Here is a 21,557-nt window from a genome sequence, read left to right on the forward strand (position 1 = left end):
AAGACTCAATCTGGCTGTTTCCCTTCGTTTTTTCCTCCAGCAGAGGTCATTTAGTGGTGTTTGGATTCACTGGCTATTTCACCCTTCGCTGCATGCTGCTCCGTCTCTCTCCCCTTGTTTCGGGGTTTCATTACATGGAGCCTGTTGAGAATTCAGAAAATCCTGCCATCTTTTATATGAAATCACCACGTCCTTGAGTTCCACAAAATGCTATGAAGAAATTCTCTGAAATGCATGTGCCGTCAGACAACTTGCTTTAGTATCTGTTTTGTTAAGTGTCCAGATACTTGAGCTTTACAGTATTTAAACTGTTTGAGTGGACACTTAAACCACAAAATGCATGAATGTCGCTGCATTAGATACAAAATATCAAATCAAATGGAATTTAAACTAAGAAAAAAAATGTTTTATGTATGTTAAACTAAAAAGTTAAACTATGGAACCCTGTTTCTGTCTCAAAGTAAAAAAAAAAAAAAAAAAAAAAAAAAAAACCTAATTGCAACTTTAGTTCCACTACAACATTGCATTTCCAAATTGATTTTTTTATGTCTTATAATTTGTTTAAAAATGATCACTTTTCCCACAATTGCGACTTTATATCTCAATTTTGATTTTATATATCTTAACTGAGCCTTTTTACAATGCAACATTTTATCTAATGATTGTGACTTTTTTCAATATTGAGACTTTAAAACTCATTATTGCAAGTTCTTTTCCTAATTGCAACATCTTGTTCGGAATGCAATGTTATATCTCACAATTATGACTCTTTTATTCCAATTGCGATATTATATCTGACAGTTCTGATTTTATATCTCATAGTTGCAACTTTAGTTCTTCTAACTGCAACATTGTATCTCCAAATACAAATGCGACTTTTTGTTTTATAATTAGGACTCTGCCAAATGCAACACTTTCTTTCAATTGTATCTTTATTGTGACATTACAGTATATCTCGCAATTGCGACTTTTTATTACAATTCTGAAATGTATATCTCATTATTGAAACTTTTTTCCCAGTTGCAACGTTATATCTTACAATTGCAACTAATTATTCCAGTTGCGATATTTTTAATTGTGACTTCTTCTGAAAACTATTTTATAACCCAGAATTTCGACTTTACATCTACCAATTTTCAAATGTATGCCTCTTGGTTGTGACTTTGTCTTACATTTAAACTTTCAAAACTGAGATTTAGCATCTCAAAGTTGGGAGCGTAAAAGTAATCGCAAAAATGGATATAAAAATAAAATCCCTCGTTGGTTTGATGTGCAGATGCTACTTTGTTTGATCTTGCACCAAATACTTTACATTATGTAGGTAATTGTCCCACTATTACAGTACATCCAGGTAATTGGTAGAATCTATTTAATTTACTGCTTTTCTACATCTCATGAACATGTTTAATACCATCACAGTCCTGTGACGTGCAGAGAGTGATCAGTTATTCATATCATTAATTGCTCAATTACTTGGTTATGTAAATTGCACATCCATGCGACACCGCGACAGCAGAGTCTTGAATAATTCATTATTGTTTCATATTTCATTGTGTGTACCGAACATATGGTCTGTGAATATCTAAAACGGCTTAAATGCTGAACACAGCTTGTTTCCGTTAAGGCAAAGCATGTTCCCTGAGCAGATATATGAATTATCTATGCACAGACTAAATACTTAAGCTAAACCAAATATCTCTTCCCCACAGCAAGTGAAACCTACATTTAGGATTTGGTGTTGCACCATGTACTGCAGTATGCTGAGTCATGTAATAATAATATTAATAATAATAATAATGAGTCTAGTGCTTAAGGCATTTTTACTTTATTGCACTCTCAATTGATACCTACATACATCATGATGTAAATCAAGACCTTTTTGCTTCTTGAACATAAAGATTTGGGTCTTATTTTGTCTGGATCTACTGTTAGAAAGCATTGGGAATTAACGGCACCGGACAGGAGCATGATGTATGAGTTCTTTGTGCCGGGGCAACATAAAGAAAAAGAGCCTTATTACCTGGATTGCTTTCAAAACTAATGTACATTTCATCCCCGTTTCACCTGAGAGTCAGATTTTACCCTCTGGGAAGAAAATAAAGGTCATTTTAGCTACGCTTGTAGCTCATTTTTCCTTTGAAACAGGGGTTTGATTAAAAGATAGGTGTGTTGAGACCGATAGATTAATTGCTGGATATCTCCAGGGCATTGACGGATAAATAATGACAGTTCTATATCGAGCCGCACGCATTAAAGTTAATTACCATAGCTCTGGGGCGGGAGTTAGCATATTTTGCTCGCTAATTAAACATACATTTAAATGAAACGATCTCCGCCCTCGATCCGTTAATCACAGTGTTTTGTCATCCCTGCAGGAGCGATTGGTTCAGGAATGGCGGATCCAACTCTTTCCTCGGCATCTAAGAGCTTTGGTTCCATGAGGAGCAGCCAACAAATATGGCCGCTAAAATCCTTGAAAGTTGCCCCAGGCAACAATAGGCATTTCATAACTCAAACAAGCAGTCCTATGGAAGCCAAAAGAGCCAGTTTGGAGATCATGACCATTCCTGTTTCCAGGAATAACCCTGAGAACTTCTCTGGGGAGGGAAAAGACTTGAACGAGGACGGTTACCCTATTCCCAAAGGTCCTCCGTCACCGTTATCTCCAGAGGAAGAAAAAGATGGCGAGGGAAGTGGAGGGAAGGAGTTGCCGTTCACCCTTGACAGCCAAATGAATGGATCCGATGACCACGGAGTCCCACTGGAGACCACTGTCAGATGGCGGCTTATGAGTCTCCAGACAACTCAACCTACTATTGAACCCAAGCATGAGAAACCAGCCGACACGGTGGAGGAAGCCAAGGGGGAAATCATGTACGTCCATCGCCCCATTGAAAAACACAAGAACTTTCCCTCGAGTAAAGTCAACGTGCCTGTTGTTAAACGAAAGCAAGACCTAGGGTTGACTATTGCACCAGAAACACACACTTTCAACTCGCCTACCACGCCAAGCCCTGGAGTTCCCAACGAGGACAAGCAATCAATTCAACCACCAACGGTAGGAATCACTCCTTCCCAACCTGGAAAAGAAACCACTACCGAAGACATTTTGTGCACTCCAGATCCAGCCGTTTCCAGCACGTGGTTACCTGTGCTTCAAGAGGAGTTAGATACTCCACAACCACCGGCTCCTACCATAATAATGACGCAAGCTGGACCTACAGTTGCGCCAACTAGTCCAGGTCCAAAGGACACTTCCCAGCAGGCTGAGTCCAGGTCAGGAGGGTCGGAGTCATTTGTTTTGGCTCAGGGCTGGATAACATCTGAACCGGTTCCAACGGAGGAACCGTCATCGCAGACCACAGGAAGGCCAGAGAAGGACACAACCGTGGCTAGGAGTGAAAACAGCCCATCCATAACTTCAGGTAAATCACTCTTTAGATGTGTTCTGCTGATATGACAATCTAAAGGCCTGATCATAACTTGAAAGATACAAAATTCAGTAACACTTTAGTTAAGGCACCAATTCTTACTATTAACTAGTTTCTTATTGGCATGCATATTACTAGCATATTGCTTGTTTTTTAGTGCTTATAAAGCATTGATGCCTTGTTCTGCATGACCATTTTTACATCCCTTAATCCTACCCTATATGTAACAACTACCTTACTAACTATTAATAAGCAGCAAATTAGGCATTTATTGAGGCAAAAGTCGTAGTTAGTGAGAATTGTTTGCCAAACTGAAGTTTGACCTGAAACACTTTGAGAGTGCTACCTTGGGTTTGTTTATTTGTTAGATTTTTTTTACTCTGCTTCATTTTCTTTAATAGTTTTTTTATAGTTTTTTTTTCATTCCTTGTTTAGCCATTCTCTTTAATTTTTTATTTTCCCATTCTCTCTAATTTATTTATTTTTCTAGACATCTCTTTCTTTTCTTTTCTTTTTTTACTTACATTCTTTTTATTTTCATGTTTTTTTATGTTTTCAGTTATGTCTTTCTTGTGTTCTTTCTTTGGCACTGCATTTCTTTTTTATTCTTTCCTGCTTTCGTTTGTTATTTTCCTTCCATTCTTTCTTTATATAATTCCTTGATTTGTTCTTTCTTCCATTCTGTATGTCCTTCCTCGACTTTTTCATCCTTTTTTGTTTTGCGTGTTCTTTCCTTTGTTATTTCTTTCTTGATTTTTTTGATTAGTTTTTTTTTTGTGTGGTTTCCTCCTTTTTTTCATTAATTAGTTTATTCCTTTCCCTTATTTAATTTCTTATTGATATATTTATTTTGTATATTCCTTTTTTTATTTTATTTCCATTATTTCTTTTATTCATTCTTTATTTTATGCTTTGTTTACTTTTCTCTTCACTCTATTTTCTTTTTGTTCTTTTTGTTCTTTTTTCATTCTTTCAATCATTCTTTATTTTGCTCTTTATTAATTTTGTTCTTTTTTGTTTGCTTTCTTTCCTTTTTGTTTTTATTCTTTATTCTTCATTTCTTTTTGTTATTTTATTTCTTTCTACTTTTCCACTTTTGTTAATTTCTTATTTTCCTTCCCATAATTTTATTCTTATTCTTTTGGTCTTTCCTTTTCTATGTAGTTTTTGCATTCATTCTTCCTTTCTTCCGCTCTGTATTTCTGTCTTTTGTTCTCTCTTTCTTTGCGCGGTAAACAAACAGAGTGAAAAGAAGTAAATTGCTGCAGCCTCAGAGTAATTAGAGGGTTAGGGCCAGTGCAATTAGAGAGTCTCGCTAAGGCAGAGATCTTAGTCTAAAACAAATCAATGTTGACAGAAGCCAGTAGATGTGTTCAGTAATCGACTCCAGTCTCACTCTAGTCTATATGCATGTTTAAAATGGTGCTGTATACATACGCTCAACCTCCCCTTGTTCAAATCGATTTCTTTGGGTAGGAGTTTCCTAGAGTGCAAGAAACACACTTCAGCAAACAAAATAATGATCTTGAAAGCAGCTCTAGCAGGCCTCTGGCATAGAATAAATGTAAACAGATGGGCATCAAAACACATATATACGAAACACATAAAAGAATGAATCATTTAACCCAGACCATACAGCCCAAAATGAGACATTTTATCGCATTTGACGCATGTTTCTGCAGCATAAAGTTCATGACCACAGAACAAAACGGTTTTTCAAGGTAAGATTTTGTTTGTCTGTTAAATGAATCATTGCTGCAGAGCTTTGACTGTTTAGCATATAAAAAATGAAGAAAAAAAAAACGATGAAGAACTTTGAACTGCACAGAAAAGCCCAGACAAAACTGCTGCTAAACAACTTCTTTTCAACTGTCAGAAAGAAACACGCATCCAAGCGGATTTTTTGCCTGAGGATTTCCTTCCAAAACCCCGGTTGCCTTTGAGCACAAAGAGCAGCGAGTCCTGTTTGTCCTCCTTTTCCTGCAGCGCAGGTGGAAGTTCATAAGCCTTTTTAATCAATGATCTGCCGGTGGAGAGGCTGCTGTTCTCTGCCTCTCCCCCGAGGCATTTTAGGCATCATAGAAGTGGTTTTTGAAAAATAGCCGCCGTCATGCTAGTCATAACAGCAGCACCAGACCGGCTTGCCCTTAATTAGAGAAGCACGTCGCTCTGCGATAAGACGAAGAGGTGCTGCGGTTTACGCGACTTTGCTGTTCCATCACTCTCGCTGACACGGCTTGGAGCTGTTTGCACATGGAAACAGACATGTTCATCGCTCTTTGTAAGACAGACAGCTGCAGTGTACTCATTCACACACACATACTACACACGCTGTCACAAACCCACCCAGTTTCTGAGCACGGCAATAATAATAATACATTTTAGAATTGTTTTTTTTTTAGTTCATTTTATTTTTAGTTAGTTTTATTTCATTCGATTTTTCTAAAATGTAAATATTCTCATTTTGCTCAAATTGTATTGTTTATTTTCATTTTAGTGAAGCAGGATGCACATTGAAGCACTTAGCACACTATATGCGCTCTTACAGGCCCACACTATTTCTATTGTGCAGGCAATTTTGATTTGTTTCATTTTAATATTGTTTAGTATTTTAGTTTTAGTTTTCTAAAATTGTAATATTGAATTTAATTTTTTAAACATGATGCACATATAAATAGCCTTGATAGTGCTTTTTCCAAATTTTCACACACACATACACACACACTTACAGACCCATGCTATTTTGATTGCAGGGGTTAATAAATGAATTATGTACTGTTATTCATTTGAATTATTTTTATTTTTATTTTATTTAAAAAAAATTTTTTAGTAGATTATTATTATTTTTTTTATTTTTGAATTTAATTTATAAAATCTTTCATTTTGCAAAAAAAATTAATGCGAAATTGTATTTATTTTGCTGAAATGGTAATATTTAATTACATTTTAATACAGCATGATGCACATATAAAAATGCATGTTCGTTCTACACCTCTAATAAGCTAAAAAAAAACAATCTGAAGATTTATATAATTTCGATTAACAGATGGAGGAAGCACAATCTGAGCGGGTAGCACAAATCATCAGAACACCGGCAAGGAGAACAGTAGTTATGGATATACATTGAAAAATATCAATCTTAATATTCACATGCACTTCATTCATAGTGCTTACCTTAAGCACTTCAGTGGACCTTTAATATTACCTGTGTTTTGTCCATGTTAAAATTATTTCTAATACACCAATAAAAAAGTATGATAGGCTTTTTACTCAGGTCTTAATCACGTTATTAAAATTATGTGAAACAAAGCAGCAAATGTTTACTTTCACAAGCCGTCACGTATAGGTTTACAGTAAGCTGTCTTTTGCCTGGAGACTAAAAGACTCAGTCAGATAACAAAAAGCGTCGGAGAAAACGACACCTCTGATCACTCTGTTATGGCGTTTGTCCAGTCAGAGATACCGTATGGACAGTCCGACTCAATACAGCTCAGTTTTTCTGCATATCTTGCTCTGTAGAGCGGCAGAAATTATTTTATGAAGGCCATCCTGGGTTAACACCATGCTTTTACAGTGAGGGGGAAAGGATTGTTTCCCCTACGCCAACTCCACCCCCACAGCTACGACACGACACCGACCAAGTCTATACTTAATCATTTTATAATGCGCTTCATTTTTTAGCTCGTTGTTACGCTGTACGGTTGCCTTTGAAACCGTGAGCAAGACTTACATGCTTGTCACTGCCAGACTCTAAATTATAAAGCCCAATCTGGGGTTCGGACGGACAATAGAAAGCCTGTGAGTTATAATCCTCCAGCTCCTTAAGATGAATCACTCTGCCTACAAGATAATATACAATGAATATATGATCAGTGTAGTAAATTCAGTGAAAAAAATGTCTAAAAACATCATCTGTACTAACTCACATCGACCAGAAGATCTGGGGAAGAGTTCCACCCTACTGTTTTTTTCCCCCTCATTGAATATTCTGTTTTCAGAATACATTATTTCCCCCAAATGTATTGCACTGCGTGTACGAATCTGGCTTTAATAACTTGTGAGTTACTCAGACCAGCCGTGAAAGCAAGTTCAGGGGAGATAATGATTGCATCTGAGGTGAAGAAGCTAGCATGACTTCTTCCAGTGTACTTTCAGTCTCCATGGAAGCTACATCTGCTGCATTCAGGCTTTGATCATGTAAGCGCCGAGCGCTAATACTGTTTGTAGACAAGCTAACAGTTGTACTTGCAGCTAGTCGAGCTGCCAGGCTCTCTCCAGGCAAACATCACCCCCTCCTTCAGATGGTTTATTTACCGTCTCACCACCCACACGATCCACTGGGTGGTCTTATGAATCAGGAACTATGATGTTTGTTATATGTGTGCACGAAAGCAACTGTAAACATCAAAATGTCAGCTCTTAGAGCGGGAGAGTTTTGATACTCTTTTTAAAATACTAATTTAAGGACAGGGAAGAAGATGTTTCTGTGATCCGTTTGTTTTTTGTGCATTTTGCATCTTTATAAGATAGATAGACAAAGAAAAAAAGATGAAGATGGACAGAATGACAGGCAGAACAAGAGATATATAGACGACAGACAGATATTTAGACAAAAAGGAGATACGGTATTTAGACAGAACGATATACAGAATGACAGACAGATGAATAAAACAATAGACAGATAGTTTGAACGATGGACAGAATGACAGAAAGAGCAACAGACAGATACAGATAACGACAGACTGACAAATAGAACAATAAACAGATAGTTAGACTGAATGACAGACTGACAAATCGACAGAACAACAGAGACGGATAGACAGAATGACAGACTAACAAATAGAACAGTAGACAGATAGTTAGAACGATGGACATGATGACAGAAAGAACAACAGACAGAGAGAACGACAAACTGACAGAGAACAATAAACAGATAGTTAGACTGAATGACAGACTGACAGATAGACAGAACAACAGAGACGGATAGACAGAATGACAGACTCACAAATAGAACAATAGACGGATAGAATGATGGACAGAATGACAGCTAGACAGAACAACAGACAGATATTTAGACAGAACAACAGACAGATATTTAGACAGAACGACAGACAGAACAACAGACAGATATTTAGACAGAACAACAGACAGATATTTAGACAGAACGACAGACAGAACAACAGACAGATATTTAGACAGAACGACAGACAGAACAACAGACAGATATTTAGACAGAACAACAGACAGATATTTAGACAGAACGACAGACAGAACAACAGACAGATATTTAGACAGAACGACAGACAGAACAACGAACAGATATTTAGACAGAACGACAGACAGAACAACAGACAGATATTTAGACAGAACGACAGACAGAACAGATAAACAGAACAACAGACAAAATGACAGATAGACAGAACCATAGATAGAACGACAGACTGACAGACAGAATAACATGTTTAGACAGAAGAATGACAGAGGGAGAACAACAGACAGATAGACAGAAAACAAATAGACAGAGCAATAGATTAACAAATAGAACAAAACACAGAATGAAGGACCGAATGACAGAAGGAACAACAGACGTATAATTATGGAGAACGGCAGACTGACAGATAGAACAACAGATATTAAGACAGAGCGACTGACTGACAGATAGAACAACAGATATTTAGACAGAGCGACAGACTGACAGATAGAACAACAGATATTTAGACAGAGCGACAGACTGACAGATAGAACAACAGATATTTAGACAGAGCGACAGACTGACAGATAGAACAACAGATATTTAGACAGAGCGACAGACTGACAGATAGAACAACAGATATTTAGACAGAGCGACAGACTGACAGATAGAACAACAGATATTAAGACAGAGCGACTGACTGACAGATAGAACAACAGATATTTAGACAGAGCGACAGACTGACAGATAGAACAACAGATATTTAGACAGAGCGACAGACTGACAGATAGAACAACAGATATTTAGACAGAGCGATAGACTGACAGATAGAACAACAGATATTTAGACAGAGCGACAGACTGACAGATAGAACAACAGATATTTAGACAGAGCGACAGACTGACAGATAGAACAACAGATATTTAGACAGAGCGACAGACTGACAGATAGAACAACAGATATTTAGACAGAGCGACAGACTGACAGATAGAACAACAGATATTTAGACAGAGCAACAGACTGACAGATAGACAGAACAACAGAAAGATGGACAGAACGCTAGACAAAATGTCACATGGAAAGAAAAACAGACAGAGCGACAGACTGACAGATAGACAGAACAACAGACAGACAGAATGATAAACTGACAGAGAGAACAACAGACAGATATTTGGACAGAATGACAGAACAATAGATAGACAGAGTGATAGACTGACAGATAGACAGAACAACAGACTGATAATTAGACAGAACAACTGATAGACAGAACAACAGACAGAGCGACAGACTGACAGATAGACAGAATGATAGACTGACAGATAGACAGAACAACAGACTGATAATTAGACAGAACAACTGATAGACAGAACAACAGACAAAATGACAGAAAAACAGACTATGCTACAGACGAGGCGGGAAAGGAAAAAGAGCTCTAAATGTATACTATCCATTAAACCATGGCTTTGACAGTTTCTTGCTTTATTATTGGTGATTTTTGGATTGGGCATGTTAGAAACCACCTAGCAAATGTCCTAGAAATGACACCCCTGCAACCACTTGCTTACTAGATTAAAACTTGTTTACGCATGCTGCATTGTGTTTGTGTATTCATTTTAATTTTAGTTAAATGATTAATAATTTTGTGAAAGTGACGTGACATACAGCCAAGTATGGTGACCTATACTCAGAATTCATTCTCTTTAGTTAAGTATGTAAATCCTGAGATTTTACCCCTCTTTTGGTCATAAGCTGTTTTGTAAACGTAAACGTAAACTCATCTTACTTCAATCCCCCCGTGCTCAGCATTTTTCATAAACACAGTGCAAGCTCTGCCAGGTCGGAAATTGAACTGAAAGTCTGATGTTCCTGATATACTACGGCCTCATTGTCAGCACCGTGGAGTGTGCACCGCTGACCTGGATGGAGTCCGGAACACGGTGATGAAGTATCCTCTTCTATCTGATTATACGTGTTGCTTCAGGTTCCCTGCCGACCGGGCTTTATCTTGCTGGAGCTGAATAGACCAGACAGCTCCGACTCACTCCACACCCTACTGAGATGCTTATTTTAGCAACATGGCATTTTATTCTCCCCTACTTTGAGAGAGAATGTGTCCCAGCATTTAATGTGCTTTTTAATGTCTGTGCACGCAAGACAAGAAGCCATATCTGTTTATGGACACTCTGCTATTTGAGTAACATGCTAACTTTTTTGGAGGGGGGTTGTTTGTTTTAAAGTGTGTTCAGATTTACTTTTTTCGGTTTGAATTTCAGTATAAGTCCACATAATACCACTGGAATATCACAAGGGTTTTTTTTATTTTACTGTAACTAAAATGGCATTTTGTCATTTCGTCAACAGTATTTTTTTTTTATTAAAATGCTTTGTATTGTTACTGTATGTTGCACATTTGTTTTTATTCAGTTTATTTAGTTTGCTTTTGTTCAGTATATTTTGTTTGTTTTGCATTGGTACTGCAAATTTTTATTCAGTCATTTTAAAAGGAAGCTATGCAATCAGGAATTTTATGTACGTAAGGGTGAAACATTTCCCAAGGCAGGTTTTGCAACTGGTTCGAAGTGATCACACAGACTTTATTATTGGCTATAGGCAATGGATCTTTTTTGTTTGCAACATTTTGCTAATGACAGTTTTGTTTACATTTAGTCAATATTTCTTTAAGTCATAATTATTCATTTTGGTAAGTTTTACTCTGACAAAAATTGCATATTGTCATATTTTCATCAAGTTATTAAAAATATTAAAACCACTTAACAAATTGTTTTTTTGTTTGTTTTTTTTTGTTTTTTTTAGTGTTGTAAAATTTGCTGTAGTTTGTCATATTTCCATGCATTTTGTTTGAAAGTGACTGCACACATCTACAATTGTTAAAAAGAATTTGTAAAATTTACAGTAAAAAAATGGCAGTTGTGGTTGCCAGAATTCTACCGTAAAAAAATATGGTATGTTTTTACGGTTTTACCTTAAATTTACAGTTAAATACTGTAATTTCGTTAACTGATATATTGTTAATATACCAACCTATTGAAATACTAAAATCTGTTTTGTACTTTTGTAATACACTGATAAACACCAAAAGCAGGTGGTGATGAGAAAGTCACGTGATGAACCAAAGCCCATCACAAGCAGCTTTTATATAATAAGATACATAGAGGGTGCAGAGTGTCATTCACACAAGCACTAAACACCATAATCGTGAGACAATTAAACTGAACAGTGTTGGGCAGTAATGCGTTATTAATAACACGTTACTGTAACGCAGTTACATTTGACCGTAACTAATACTGTAACGCATTACTTTTTAAATATAATTAACTCTGCTACCGTTACCATATGATGCATTGTGCGTTACTTTTTAAAAGTAATTAATATTGGCTGAAGTGCAGCCTACAGCCTAACCTGTTTTCAGCAGCGACGGAGGTCAGGATTGGTGGATGCTAACCACTGTAAACACAGTTTATTCAAGTATGCGAGGCAGTCATGGCGAGTCAAGGCGAAAGCAAGACGAGGTTCTCAATGTGGAAATATGCTCATTATTTCACTTTAGTTGAGCATAAAGACAAAAACCTTTTAATCAAATGTAATTTCCAATCCGTGCACTCAGGTTTTATAAACTGTACTCACGGATTCAGGCAGCAAGCTCCTACGTATTAACATACCGTTTTAATGAATATTATTATGTGGAATGGGTCTACAGCAAAGTGTCTTAAGTGATTCTCTATCATACAGAGCCCGGCACGTCACCTGTAGGAGAAAAATAAATAAATCCATGGCGACGGTTTTGCAACCCGTCCCCTTAGTTTATAAAACGTACTCAAGAATTCATAAAATGTTCCCTCTCTTTAACAAATAGAGCCCACGGGTTAACAAACTGTGATCACGAATTTCAAATCCATGCACTCAGATTTTGTAAACCGTACCCACGAATTCATAATCGGTGCGCACGCTTTCGCAATCCGTTCCCTCAGATTTGTAAACTGTACTCACAGATTCATGCATCAAGCTGCTATGTGTTAACATACAGTTTTATTGAATGTTATTATGTGGAACATGCCTACATTAAAGTGATTCTCTATCAAGTGTAGTACAAGGTGGAATACAACTAATTAGAAAGATGTGCATCAAAATCTTGTTCAATTTGTGATAATCTTAACACTTGATTATTATTGTATAATAAACCGGGCATTACTTTTTTTGAGTAGCTAGTAAAATATCTAAGGCTACGTTCACACTGCAGGGCTTAATGCTCAATTCAGATTTTTTGAAAAAATTTGATTTTTTTTGCATTGCCATTCACGTTTCCAATTAAATGCGACCTTTTGTGATCTCCTGTGTGAACTGAAATGACCCAGAAGTGACCCGCATGCGCAGAAGAGTACTCAACGGTGAACGACGACGCTCGTTGTTTGCGGAAGTAGCTAACGTTAAACATGGATTTTTGTATTTGGCTCGGAGGCTTTTTTTTGTTTCGCTGGCATTGGAGCCAGGATCGTCTGTAACCACGCTCGGCCATTTTGCTGGAAATGTTTTCGTAAACTGCCCAGTTCCGATAAGAGCCCTTGAGTTTGGCCTGAATAGAGCGGTCAACCCAAATATTAATTAAATCTGTGACCTCGCTTCCCTTCCATTGACTGGTCTCAGCAGCATCTTCCACCATGGTTGTTGTTTATCTTCACGTTCCTGCCTACTTCAACGCAGAATTATGAATTAGTTAGCATATCAATGACGTGCGGGTCGGATACATGTGGCCTGGGCGTTCAGACGGAGGTCGCATTTCAAAAGATTGGATACGTATCGGATTCAGGACCACATACCCAAGTGGCCTGGGTCACATTTGAAAAGATCGGATCTGTGTCGTTCAGACTGTCATGAAAAGATCAGATACAAGTCGCATAGGGGCAAAAAAATCGGAATTGGGTCGTTTCAGCCTGCAGTGTGAACGTAGCCTAAATTACTTTTTAGTATGAGTAATGCTTGTTACTTTGTTCTCCCATTTATTGACTTACAGCAAAAGTAGCGTAGCGCATTACTTTCCATAAGAAGTACCCAAGTAACATAATTAGTTACTTTTTTAGGAAGTAACACAACATTGTAATTCATTACTTTAAATAGTAACTTTCCCCAACTGCCCTTAAATAACTGAATTCAGTGTGTACAGAATCACTCAGAAGAGGAGTGACTCCATATTCAGTATAGACCCTTCTTACTCTACTTTAAGCTTGCAAATGCATTTTGTGCATAAACAACAGCAGATTTATTAGAATGACCCTTCAGATACAACCTCAGCGACATCAAATTATGTTCAGCAGGGCACATCAGCACAGACAGCCAGGAGATGGAACGGGAAAATGAAAGAAGGGGAGAAGAGGCGGGAACAATAAGGACTGTTGATGTGCCTAGCAGCCTGAAGCCTACAGCATGGAGGAGCTTCAACCATTAACTGTGTGTCAGACTCTCCAGGCACTAACAATAGCACAGACACTCTTCTCTCTTTCTCTTTCTCTCTCTGTCTCTCTCTGTCTCTCTCTTCCACTTGTTTCTTCCATATTTCATATTCATTGGGAGATGAAATCGGCTCTTGCACATTATAGTTTTGTTTTAACATAAAACCTATTAATAGGGGTGTTTAAAGTGCCATTTTCAGTTATTTATGCTAATCTCGGGATGCGTGTGACACCGACAGGCTTTAATCTTTTCATTGTAGTGCTGAGGTACGTCAAGACGGGGATATTATTGGAATGCCGGGTTGTTCAATGTCAGGATTATTTTTGGATTTTCGTTGCTAGGATGAAGTTTAGTGCCTTTCCTTCTGAAATCTGACCTGAAATTGTAGGTTTTAAGTGCTTGAGGATTATGTGCCTCTGAGCGCTTTTTTTATCACCTTCAGGCCATAACAAATATAGATTAGTTTCTTTCTTCATGGGAACAAAAGTAAATAGGTGCTGTCAGAATAAGAGTCCAAACATCACAATACAATATTCCACACGACTACAGTCCATCAATTAACATTTTATAAAGCAAATAGCTGCGTGTTTTAATACCCAAATGCATCAAGACATTTTCACTTTTTCTCCAGTGAAAAAGCTGTATTGTCTGAATCAGGAGAGAAATATGCACAGATCAAGCACTGTTTACAAGCGAAATAAAACATGATGTTAATTGCTAGACTGGAGTTGTATGGATTACTTGTGGATTATCGTAATTTCTTTATCAGCTTTTTGGACTCTTATTTTGACAGCACCCATTCACTGCAGAAGATCGATTGATAAGCAAGTGATGTAAAGCTAAATGTATAAATCTGTTCCTACTGTATATAATCTGTACTCTACATCTTGGATGACTTGAGACTTGAGTACATTTTCAGCTAATTTTCATTTTGAGTGAACTGTTCCTTTGTTTCCAATCAATGTTCTTGGTATTGCTTTAGAAGCTATGAACAGAACTGAGTCTTTATCACAGTCTCTTTGATTTGATTAAGATTAAAACATTTCAGTTGATGGCTCAACCTCCAACCTTTTGGCCATCAACTCAACTTGCTAGCTAATTATGCCACAGAAGTGAACAGATGATTGAACTTGATTCCCTAAACCCAGTTTTGCAGATTTCTACAGACTCTCTCTCTGTTTCTCCAGCAAACACTAAGTGCTATCTGAATTTGCTCCTCTGTAGCACAAGTTACGTCATCCTGCCGGTGGTAAACGGTAACTCCAGCCTTCCTCAGCTTTATCCTTCCAGCAACATTAAATCACTGCTTGCTCTGTGCCAGTAGATTGCTGTGGTCCACAGGGATGCAGAGTTGTCTGTTTTGCGGTAGAAATAGGCCTCGGTTTCCCAAGGTGCACACTCAGCTTACCTCCACAGTAATTGCAACCTCACATTCAGTGAATGATGAGCACTGGTGGGTTGACCTTCAAGGCTCAACGGATGTGTCACATATAAACTTCATTGCAAGAACCATGATAAACTCATTTAGATGAGAAAATCTGTAAGCCACCTCCGAATGCTGTGCATTTGTTACTTTTCTCGCATTTGCAAAGCGCTTGGTTTGTATTGTGACTAATTGTAGCGTTTAATTTACTTAATGACGCACCACCCACAGAGGTTTTATTCACAGCAACAGTTACTGTAAAGCGATAGCGGTAAAACTGGGACAGCTTAAATGCAGACAATCTGGTATAATGTTGATTTCTGAGTGTTGGTTGATTTACATGTAATCGAGTGTACTGTAGTTTCCAAAAACTGTATGCTGTATGATTATTTCAACCTTCAACCGTGATAAGGACATGGACCACTTACAAAAACATCTTAAAAATGAATAGAAACATTTGTAATACCCCAGAAATGGAAGTCCCACCTTACATTTACAAAAGCCAAATGCTTTTCTGAGAAAGTTTGTCTGCGTGTACATCTACTGGATGCATGTTTTTAGCATGATTTGACTTGAAGAAGCTTAATTTATGATCGTTTTTTCCATTTAAGTGCTGATTCGTTTACTCATTCTCAAGTTTCCCAAACCTGTATGAGTTTCTTTCTTCTGTTTAACACAAAGAAGTAAGAAGATATTTTGAGGAATGTGGGTAACCAAATAGTTTCTGGTCCCCATTGGCTTCCATAGTATTATTTTTTCTTTCAATGCTGTCGAAGTCAGTGGGGACAAACTTGAGAATGAGTAAATGTAGACCATTTACATTTTTGGGTGCGCTATCCCTACAAATAGTGTGAAAATTTGACAATTTTCAGCCAAAGACATTGTAAGGGTGAGGAAAATGATCCATTTATTAAAAATGAACAATGAGAGAAACCATAACATTGTAACACCATCAAATGAAGGGTGCCAGGCGAAAATCCAAAGAAGTAGGTTTTAATGATAACAAGGGCAAAGAACAAACACATACAGAACTTAACTTTACTTCACGCTACATTACTTTACGCTAAGCTACTTAAAAAACCCACAACAAGAACTAAACGGACAGGGATTGTAAACACAAGGAAAGTAGCCTAATTAGAAGAACAGAAACAGGTGGGGAGGAATCAATTAACTAAACAAGAAAAGGAAAATGACCAAATAAGGAAAACTCCAAAGGAACAGGAGAATGGAATTCCATGACTATGACAAAAGATCGTAATATGAATTAAACACCACCTCAAAATTGTTATTACAAGTGGGAAACTCAGGAATTTCTTTAAGCCACAAGTTTCCAGGAACCTGAGAAAACAATGTAAACACAATGGATTCAATGTCTGTTTTGATGGCAAGTTTGTTGAAATATATGCCATTTTTTTTTCCCATTTACGATATTATCGTATTGTACATTTTGGAGATTTTAGCCTTTCCTAAATTTCCACCTGCTTGGAGGCATTTTCAAGATGGCCGCCGACTGACTGAGGTACCATAAAAGGCCAGGCCACAGTTTGTCTCTACAAACTATTGTACAAGTTCAGGGCTTGTTAGCAAAACATCACCGTGTAGCAGTGGACACGAGTTCCCACAACACTTTATTCCTACAGAGAGATTTATTTGGGCAGGTCAGCCACTATCATTTTCATCTGTTGTTTTCAAGTGTAAAGATCTCAGAGGGTTTGATTGGATCTTACTGGGATGAAGTCTTTCAGTAGTCAAGTATTTCTCCCTTAACAAGGGCCTCAGCGTAGCATCGTAAACAGCTTGTTTATGAGAGAAGGGAGCCGGTACACTTAAGAGTCTGGGTGGTGAAGCACTGTATTAGTATTTTATTTTCCTAGCGACTGTCCCTCATGGCCATGGACTGTGTTTTTGAGAGATAGCGGCTGAATAAAAAGATCACATATTAATGGTTTGGCATCTGCTTTGGAGGTCAGGCGCTCGTCTAGCTGTTAAAACTTGCAGTTTTTACAAGCAGACTTGTTTTTGGTTCTGTTTGGTTCAGTACATAGTGAGATTTTGGGTTAGAGCTAGTCGCTCAAACAAGTGACTCGTGAGTTAGAAGCACATTTATGAGTCTTTTTGATTGATTCCTCAAGAAAGCTGTGCAAATGAGATGCTATTTAGTAGAAGTTGCAATGCAGGCACTTGATGTATTGAAGCTCTTTTGTAATCAAGCGTTTATCATGACAAATGACTATTATCCACTTATATTGTTTGTAGTGTTGATCTTCTGAGCAGTCGTTTGCAGCTCAGGACGAGCTCCGTTCAGGGTCCACTGAGACCATGAACAGTGCGTGAGGACTTTAGTGAGAAAGTCATAGAGAAATAAAAAGAGACAGAACTGGGGAAGAAGGAACTATTTTAAGCTCGGTGTGTAATTAATCATAAGCCAACGGCACGAAACGGAAAAGGCTTTTAACTGCGATTGCTTTCATCCGTGTTCTGTTGTTTTCTTTGTTGTGGTTGCTTATCCACCCTTTTACTCATTCAGCTCACGTAAAAAGTTACTCCGTGCGTCTTGATTGATCAGATCACTATCACTGAAAGAAAAGGTGTAGAAACTATTTTCACTCAGAAATTACTAGTCAATTTCAAAAGTGTTCACAAAGAAGCCTTTAGTATTTTATTGAAAACATTCTCCAGTCTTTTTTTATTTAAACTTTGCAACACTGATTTATTAGAAGTAGCAATATTTACTTTTTTAAAATGAATTATATATTTATTTATTTTTCCTTTTGTCGCTTTACTTTTGTTTTTATTTTCATTATTTTTAATCATTTAATTTCAATGAACGTATTTGTCATTTTTTATGGTCACTTTAATGACAGAAACATTTCAGTTATTATTCATTTTTTTAATAATATTCCAAATTTTATTAAACATTTTTGCCACTTTTGTACTATTTTTGTTATTAATTTTTTTAAGTAATATTTTATTTTTCACTGTTTAATTATTGTTTCCATCATTTTCTTTTTATTGACAGAAACTTTTAAAATTGTCTTATAAATGGTTTAATTAATATTATTGTTATTTTGTTTCATTTTAATTAATCATTTTTACTATTTTATTTAGAATGTATTGTATTTTATTTTAATTATGTCTTTATTTTGTTACTTATTAATACTTGTTTTTATTATTTTAATCGTCCCTTTTTTATGTCATGGTTTTTAACTATTTTTTAAATCATTTTTATTTCCATTTTCATTTCTTTTTATTGACAGAAATAGTACAGGGATGAAAGAGAGTGGGAACATCTTAATACGCCTCGATCGATCATATAACTGTCCGACTGAGTGTAAACTTGGAAATTCTCACATCTTTCCTTTAAGTGTTCTCTTTGTCCTATTTTAAATTAGGATTTGAGTTTTGAGGTTCCTCTCTCTACGATTGCTTGCTCACTTGTGCATCAAGAAACTCTCAAATTCTCCATGCTATCATAATTCTTTTTGGGATGAATAAAGTTAACAAATGTGGCCTTAATAACCACATGCATATACAACTCAAACCATCTACTGAGGTATTTTCATATTATCCTCAGCTTAGGGAAGCTCAATCTCCGTCGAGACTAGCGATCTGTGCAGGAAATGGCCTACGTCGCGACTAACTGTTTGGGACCTGAATTTCTTTTTCCCCTGCACCGTTTCCAGCTTATTGACAAGAGCTCTCCATCCTCTCAGAAAACGATCCGTTTGACGGGATTTGGGATGAAAAAGCCCTCGTGTGGGTGCTGAAGAGTTCATTTCATCACAATGATGACGAGGAGCCCTTGAACTCTGTCACCGTTGTGGAGTAGTGTGCAAGAAGAGTCTCCGGTCCGGGTGTCGTTCATTAAAATTGGTCAATGCGGATCTTTATGTGATCGTGCCCTGCGTGTAGAATCCACAATGGCCCAGCTGCCTCTTGTTGAGCCGAGCCATTCAATTTATTGGTTTATTTATCTACTTTATTACATTTTAAACAACATTGCTATGTTGATCTACTAGCTAGACCAGCATTGACCAGCATAATCCAGTCTGAGCCAGCATGGGACTTCACACTGATTTTTACTGAGCATGCTAAAATGAGCTGAACTCTGTCTGTAAATACAAATAAAATTCGACAAATGCAAGCGCACTACAGTAGCTACAGAGCCCGACCGCAAACCTTGCCTTTAATCTGCTTCCATACTCTGCTCGTGTATCATTGCATGTGTACTTTCTGTTTTCATAAGGGATTGTGCGCTTCAAGAAGAATCCGTTAGAGGAGAGAAATAAAACAAGCTGTCACAGCAGACAAGAAACATAGTACAGTTAATTTCAATTGAAGAGCTCCCAAGGCCTGTAACAAAGCAAGACTCGCTAAGACGTGGGAAGTCGAACCTCGTGTGTTGCGAGGCCGTGTTGCGATTTATCTCCCCTGCTGTAAATAATTGCGTGTTTGGAATTATACCGGAGGAGACGTGGTGTGCTTGATGCACTGTCAGATTGCGTTTCGTGGTTGGAAACCGATTATAAAGCAGTACTTAATCAATTTCCAGAGCAAGTTGTGTGCCGACGTCCTTTGTAAAGGTTCCCTGTCTGTAAATTGATGTAATTATGACTTAATCTGTGAGATTTTCCATATATCACCACACCCCAAAGCATTTCGCCGTACAGGTTTTTCAAGAGTCGTAGCTCATAGAAAGAAAGTGTGTTTATGGCCCGAGAACGGTATGGTAATGTGCCATAAAAATAGAAGAAAGTGTGCGCTGCTACTCTAGGCAATGATGGGATAATTTATGAAGGCCGGGGATCATCAGAGGCGGACATGGGGAATCACATTGTCCTTCCCTGTGGAGCATCTGTCATGATGAACGGCGGATGACATCAAACTTGTGCTAATCTCTCACCTTGTTGAAAGTCATACGCTCAGGCTCCGTTTTCAGTTTAGAAAAGTGGAAGATTTCTGCTCGTGTTTCATGAGTGGGGTGCAAACTTGGGTTGGGTGCTCATACGATGCAAACATTGAGCCTTGGTGCTCACATTGGAAATTTAGGTTCGAATCTGGCTGTAAAATGTGTTTTTTTCCCGTTCTCCCTCTACAGCAGAAGATGATCCCTGCCAGACCAACCCGTGCCTGCATGGTGGAAGCTGTTTGACCGAGGGGGAGGGTTACAGTTGCCTTTGCCCTCAGGGCTATTCGGGAGAGAGCTGCGAGATCGGTAAGTGGATTAAGAGAGAGGTCGGGGTCGGGACAAAAGAGGTCAGGGATGTTTGAAGGAGCCCACTGCTGCTCCAGAAGTGCAGAATTTATGCGCACAGCTAAAATGGATAGAAAACCAATGCGAGCGTCTCTTTTGAGGGTTATTCCTTTGAACCTCGATGTAAAACCTATTAATAGGATTATTGGCAAGACTAAGACCAACAATGTCCACCATAAATTGAATTTTCCAGCATCTTGATCAGGTGTCGTCATTTTGATCGGCGGTTATTAAGGAACTGTAGGTTAGGGAAATTGTAATAAAAATACGAGTGCAGAGGTAAATACACATAATATACAAAAAAATATATTTTTGTTGATATTGTTATCGGTGGTATTTCATCTTTTACAGTTTTTATTTTAATATGAATTTTAGTAGTGGTAGTAGTAGTTGTTGTTGATTTTGCTATTAGTATTAAATTAAATAAAATATATAATTTGGACTGGCTACCAATAGCTGCTCGCATAAAACTCAAGGCATTGATGTTTGGCTACAAAACTACCACTGGCTCTGCACCCCTTTACCTAAATTCATTACTTCAGACTCATGTGGCCTCTAGAAGCTTGCGTTCTGCAAGTGAACGTCGCTTGATTGTGTCATCCCAAAAAAGCACAATGTCCCTTTCACAGACTTTTAAATTAAATGTTCCCTTCTGGTGGAATGAACTTCCCAACTCAATCAGAGCAACTGAGTCCTTAGCCATCTTCAAGAATTGGCTAAAAACCCATCTTTTCCATCTTTATGTGACCCTCTAACTCTAGCACTCTCTATTTTAATTCTATGCTTAAAAAA

General features: G+C 37.5%; 1 protein-coding gene across 2 annotated transcripts in view; it reads left to right on the plus strand.

The window, feature by feature from the left end:
* The window catches only part of LOC113039608 (neurocan core protein-like), a 138,627-nt gene that overhangs the window by 67,419 nt on the left and 49,651 nt on the right, over positions 1-21,557 (plus strand). Inside the window, exons 8-9 of one of the 2 annotated variants that reach the window (XM_026197549.1) lie at positions 2,376-3,425; positions 20,613-20,726. In XM_026197549.1, the coding sequence (XP_026053334.1) occupies positions 2,376-3,425; positions 20,613-20,726 (1,164 nt within the window). Of the gene's footprint in view, positions 1-2,375; positions 3,426-20,609; positions 20,727-21,557 lie in introns of both variants that reach the window. The other variant, XM_026197548.1, reaches the window with a different exon arrangement.

Source organism: Carassius auratus, chromosome 22 (assembly GCF_003368295.1).
Source record: "Carassius auratus strain Wakin chromosome 22, ASM336829v1, whole genome shotgun sequence".
NCBI lineage: Eukaryota > Metazoa > Chordata > Actinopteri > Cypriniformes > Cyprinidae > Carassius > Carassius auratus.